General features: G+C 35.0%; 1 protein-coding gene across 1 annotated transcript; it reads left to right on the forward strand.

The window, feature by feature from the left end:
• LOC139973922 (angiopoietin-1-like) lies at positions 1 to 5,160 on the forward strand. The gene is made up of 7 exons (XM_071980812.1): positions 1 to 34; positions 160 to 329; positions 913 to 1,177; positions 1,777 to 1,991; positions 2,252 to 2,557; positions 3,318 to 3,585; positions 4,814 to 5,160. The coding sequence occupies exons 1-7, from the start codon at positions 1 to 3 to the stop codon at positions 5,092 to 5,094; spliced, it is 1,539 nt and encodes a 512-aa protein (XP_071836913.1). The 3' UTR covers positions 5,095 to 5,160.
• Positions 5,161 to 6,464: the final 1,304 nt, after the last annotated feature.

The raw sequence follows: 6,464 nt of genomic DNA on the forward strand, positions 1-6,464 counted from the left end.
ATGGGTGTGACGATTAGAAAAGTAACCACTGAAGGTAGGCTATTCGATCTCGGTTTCTCATGCAATTGTCTCCGCATTTATGAAATAAAAACAAACTATTGTTAAAATCTCTTAGCTTGATGTGAGGTATGCTTATGGTGTGATACATTATCCTTTTAGCGTCATATTTCTTCCTCTACCAACGTGCTGAATACCCACGAGACTGCCACGAAGTGCTAAGCCAATGTCCATCGTCTCGAAACGATGGCGTTTACGCCATCAAACCAGACGGCTATCCTGAACCTTTTGAAGTATATTGTAACAACAGTCTAGGTGATGGTGGATGGACGGTAGGTGTTGTATTGTATACTATGAATATTGTATTTCCATTGCAAGATTTGTCACGACACAATTGAAATTATTCTTGTTACAATAATTCAATGCTCATACTACATAACTTTTTATATTAAAATGATGTAATAATATATAGTTTGATGTTACACAGTGGGCTCGGCAAGCTTTACACAATATTTATGTCTTCCAAGGAGAAGTTGGTCGAATCATCTGTCATGCTCCTTCGTAAAAGCAGCCGAACCATACTTAAATTCCAACATGGTTTTCCAATACGTTTTAATACTTTCCACATATTCCTGACTTATATAAGAATTTTATTTTGACGAAAGATAACGCAACTCATATATTGGTAATATTTATTTAGTATTCGCTTAAATATTTTTTTGATCATTTGTTGTGATTAGTAAGTTATTTTTATTTGTTTTTATTATCTCATTCTTCTCTTCCTGCAGGTTGCTTGTTCCATGTTTCAGTACAGTTTGCGTTTTTTTTTCGTTTCTCACTAGTCTTACAGGGAATAGCTGACGGTCTTGAAATTCAATCAGTTTGATATTTCGATCTCTCAAATGATTCCAACAGGTCATACAGAGACGAAAGGATAGTTCAATCAACTTCAATCGTACGTGGGACGAATATGAAAATGGTTTTGGCTTTCTTTCTCATGAATTTTGGCTCGGCAATGAGAAAATATCCTACATCACCAATCAGAGGAAATATCAGCTACGCATGGATCTAACTACAGCTTTCGGTTTGTCATTCTTCGTGACGTATGAATCTTTCCGCATCAGTGACAGCTTCAGTCATAACAAACTGGTTAGCACTGGAGGGTATATCGGAGCAGCAGGTGGGTTATTAAACTGATAAACTTCTTAAATGGACACATTTCTCGCCCGAACTGAAATGTAATATGCTTAAACAGTGAAATTAAAATATTGCAATTATTGCTGTTCACACATGTTTCAAATATTTGATAATATTAACATGTTTGACCTGCGGTGTGATACAGAGCGGGAATATTCCGCTTACTAACGATATGCTTCTCAGCCTCAACCAAGCTGACACACATGTCATAAACAAAGATATCTTTAGAAGAATGATTTCGTTGTTATACTTAATATTCATTTTGCAGCATCTAACTTTTGCAGCATCTAAATTTTCTTTCATGAGCACTTGTTGGGCCTTGCTATCAAGCACTCAGCTCAGACGTGGTTTCTTCATAAATCGATGTACTTTGTTTATCTAGTAAGGGCAGAGAACGGTTGCTACTTATTTCATTGGTTTATTTAGATATGTCATTAAAGCTGTGAAGCAAATTTCGAATTTTTATACAATATCAAATAATAATTTATGAACATGATGTGTTATTGAGATGATGGATCATCAGACACTTTGCATAAAGCTTTCCTTTTTTTTGTCTGAACTTAATCGTCATTCCTATTCCAGACACATACTTCGAGTGGTGTCCCACCAACAAGGTTCTCAACAGGTGTAAATGCGAAGGTTCATGCGCCGATCCTACATGTACTGAATCATGCTCTAGTACACCCACTTGCGTTTGTCCCGATGGGTTCTTGATGGACGGGGAAGGTTGTTTACCTAGAGAGGAATGTGGTTGCTTCATAGAGGAAGCAAAGAACCACCAAGGAGTAGTCCTAGCGGTAAGATGTCATTTCCTAAATGTTTACGTATCAAACTAATGTATACTTAGGAGAAAAGCCGGAACTAAACAGTTGGTATGGTGCTTGAAATGATTAACTTAAACCGTCAAATCTTTACTATACAGCTGCTCTAATTTTAATGGAGGAATGTTATTGCTATTGCACTGCTCATTATGCCTCGACATAAAACATTGAGTATTCCCATTGAAGGATACTAGTCATGTATCTACTTGAAAACGCTTACCGCTTTATCTCCTTAGGAAGGTGAAGTATATGTGAACCCTTCTTGTACTAAGCGATGTTCTTGCAGTAGTGGTCTGTTGAGCTGTGACGATACATACCGGTGCAGTCCCAATGGTAACTGTGAGAAACGACAACGCATATTACAGTGTTACTGTAACACAGGGTACACGGGCGATGGACTCCTGTGTACTCAAGCCACTACCACCGACTGTGGTAGATTGAGAGGAGAAATATCGAATCGCAAGCAAAATATACAACCAGCTGGGTGGACATCTGCACCATTTCAGGTCACGTGCGATGTCACAGATGGAGGAGGCTGGTTGGTATGTCATTCATCGTCTACTTAAATTTTCGTTATTTTAAGGATAAATATTGGTAACGTTCCATTCACTTAAATTTCATAGCCATTATTGTACTTCTCATCAGTTTCAATGCTGATTATAGTAGGTAATGTAGTGGTCCATCTGGACGCTATAAGATATTCAATCTCACCATAAAAGGTTGTTGACATCGAAACTTAGTCTGGAAAGTTTCCTGTTTTAATGTAGGGAACTGGGGTAGTGGAGTTGAGAATCTTTCAAGTTGATTGGTTTTCGTTTCCAGTATCGTGGAAGACTTTTCTGATTTGAATAACTCAGTCATTTTACCATAATTATTGTTTAAAGTAAGTCCAGATTATATATTCGAGCAAACTAGAGAGTCATGTTTATTTCGCCCTATATAGACGATAATAAGAGCGATTGATTAATGGAGTTCTATTTACAATGTACAATTCTAGTTGCTTTTGACATGTATTTTTCGTTCTTATTTGAAAAGTAACATTATTGCGTGAAGAGATTTTTAAATCGAAATTCGATCCTAAATTCATTTCTTCATATTCATGTAAAATACAAGCTCCACTTCTACCGTCCGAGAAGCAATGAGTTTTGCATCTGAATTAATACCAAGTTTATGAAAATTATGATTACCCTTGCAGCGAATAGTTACCGTTTATTCCTTTACAAATATTTACTACCAGATTAATGTTGATAACAAGCTTTTTCAATCATTAAGTCCTTTTTCTTTTAATTACTTAACTTACAGGTTTTTCAACGCCGTGTTGATAGTAGTGTTGACTTTTACTTATACTGGGACGATTACAAAGATGGTTTTGGCGACGTCGATGGAAATTTCTGGCTTGGAAATGACAAACTTGCAGCGTTGACGAGCCAAACCCAATATGAACTAAGAATAGACTTTGTTTCTAAATCTGGAAAACATTACTATGCAAAGTACAGTTCCTTCAACGTAGGCAATGAGGAAACTAATTACTTACTCAGCGTCAGTGGTTATGACTCTTCCAGTACAGTAGGTGAGTTCTTCTTCTTCTTTCCCAACTACATTTTATGATCTGATGTGTCTGGTACGTACTTCTTTCAGCGGTTATGAAATATGAAAAATGCGTAATCACCATTTACTAGTAACAATGTGATTAGCCGTTTAAGGTCTGCAGTTTTGGCATATTCGACTATAGACTTGATCTACATTCAAATCATTTTTGGAAAGTTACCACAAGCTAGAAGCTTTAAAGATAGACAGAGGAAACTAATATTAACATGTCATAGTACGTAACAACGTCAATTCAACATGAATTAACTGTATAGAGATGACTTGATGTATACAAGATCTTTCGGATATCGGATAAACCTCTTAGATATTTATTTTAAATGTAACTGTTCGTCGTAGATTCTCACCACATCCAATCTACCAGGTTCGACATATGTAATATGTTTTTAGCATGCCGTAACGTTCCAGTGTATATGACATTAAATACCAACTTTAGGTGTGAAGTAAAATACATAGAGCAACTTAAATGTATAACAAATTGTTGATATGAAATATTCTTTATGTGATTGGGAGAACATTGTAATTTGATTTTGTAACGGCTGCAACCTGTCACTTTGATTTAGTTTTCAGATTTTCAGAAAATAAATCATAAAACAATAGTCTAGCAATATCATATTCCAAAATGTTATACTATGGATTCACAATGGTTAACTAAAGCATAATGATTATCAAGAGAGATAGGAGTTATTCATTTTGGAAATATCCAGAATGGTATAATTGATAACTTAAACCCGAAAGGAAATAAATACAAACTGGGTCAATGTCATACAGTCATTGTTATGCAGAACAATTATAATATATAAAGTTAATAATTTCATTTAGTTTGATATAATGAACGAAATGCAAACACTTATTCAATCAACTGTTTTATGTTAAGTACCTCCACTGGCTCATGCCGATAGCTAAGGGTCAGTTTTTTTCCCTACCAAATATTAGTGCTATGACAAATATTGGAGCAAAATAACAGTCAATATGTACACGCATCATATCTTCTCTATTACCATTACTTATACAAAAATGCTGAGATGTATGCACGATAACATGTTTAGACCTGTCATAATATCACACAATAACTCATACAGAGTGCAGCTCCTGGTTACAAAAAACTAGACAAAGGTATTAAGAGCAAAACTATCAGATTTTTGTAAGAGACTAATTAAGAGCTCCATGAACCCCCTTTTCTCCTTACCTAGGTTACAACGCTATGGATGATATCAACGGTGCTGAATTCTCTACACGAGATGAGGACAACGACGACTATACTAGTTTAGACCTAACCGAATATTTTACTAGCGGATGGTGGCACGATGATTATTATAACTATGATTCTTCTTCTTATTACTATTATTATGCTGATTATGATTGTGACCTCAATGCACCGTACACTGGATCTTATACCATCTATTGGGATCAGTTCCCTGGCGGAAAAAAAAACATAAGGTCAACAGAAATGAAAATACGACCTCGAATCTGATGAAATGTCGAAGAAACCAAGCAAACAAAGTGCACAAAATACACCGTGAATGTTTTTTCGTCCGAATACCGTTACCACTTATACTGTGAATAACTAATTCAAAATTGATTCCCTAATAGAAATGATTTAGTAAATAAAGTCCATCCTACTATATGGATTCGTAATCTTCAAATATTCCATACGTTCGCTGGCCAGATTAATCCAGATAACAATAAACTACCTGGACAAAAAAGAAGAGTTGGCGATGTTATGTAATTACAGACACGCTTGAAGACTGATAGAACCAGAATGGAATTTTCGAAATACTCTGACTATATTGTAGATTTCAGATAAATCAGTATTCTCACTGGAAAAAGAAAATGCATTGTAAACACTTGTGAACCACTGTGGATAACGATTTCAAAACGCTGAAATATTTTGGATAGAGACTTGACAAAACTGAATAATCAAAACTTTGACATAATATGAAATATATGTTAAAATAAATATGCATGAACAAATAAGAAATAAAGTATGCTGCATTGTTGTCTTTTTACTATTAAAACGTCCACATATTGTTTCTATGTCAAATGACTAGCACAAACGATATTTTATTGACTCATACAAATGTGCTATACGTTTACCTAACAAATCATTACCAACTAAAAGTTTATTACTTTCATGAGGTTTGTGCCTGTATGAATTGGCTGATAAATGCATCCATGTGTTTTACAGAGCCTCTAGCATTGAAAAGAAAAGACCAAAAACATTATTATTATTTTCCCGACGATTTTATTACTTAGTAAAATGTCATTGGCGTGAGAAAACTTTTTTCGGGAGATATGTATTGAAGTATACTGTACAAACAAATTTAATACTGGTCTTATAAAGTAGTCAGTAGATTTCCGACTGGGATTTTAGTCGGTTAAACACTTAAATTCCCATACTCACAATCAAGTTTTCAAATTCTTTGAAAACGTTCAATACAATTGCTTTATCGCCGCTCGAAAGAATATATGTCTATCAAATGTACAAAAGTTTGATAATTAAACATGCCTCATGGGAAACCGCTGAGTTTCTGAGATAAAAATCTCGGAAACTATGAAATAGTTGTGGCTTGAGGAAAGCGTCGCCATTTCGAGATACAATAGTCGAAGTTTCCAAAATAATGTCGATAGTTGGAGAATAAAGACAACTTACAATTTTGGATACATTACCGTAATCAAAACTTTCAGATAAAATGGAGACTACAACCATGGATAACTTATCTTTCCCTCGAGAACATCAGGAAGATTTTATCTTGAACTCATGCATCAATGAAAGAAGCTTCATCGTTGACCTTGAAAAGACGGACAGGAAAGTCAAACAGAGATATCAATATACATTTGATG

Source organism: Apostichopus japonicus, chromosome 9 (genome assembly GCF_037975245.1).
Source record: "Apostichopus japonicus isolate 1M-3 chromosome 9, ASM3797524v1, whole genome shotgun sequence".
In the NCBI taxonomy this organism is placed as follows: Eukaryota; Metazoa; Echinodermata; class Holothuroidea; order Aspidochirotida; family Stichopodidae; genus Apostichopus; species Apostichopus japonicus.

Coding starts and splice junctions, on each gene's coding strand:
- LOC139973922 (XM_071980812.1), top strand. CDS start 1: ATGGGTGTGACGATTAGAAAAGTAACCACTGAAG. Junction 1,178..1,776: donor AGGGTATATCGGAGCAGCAG/GTGGGTTATTAA, acceptor TTCCTATTCCAG/ACACATACTTCGAGTGGTGT. Junction 3,586..4,813: donor TGACTCTTCCAGTACAGTAG/GTGAGTTCTTCT, acceptor CTCCTTACCTAG/GTTACAACGCTATGGATGAT.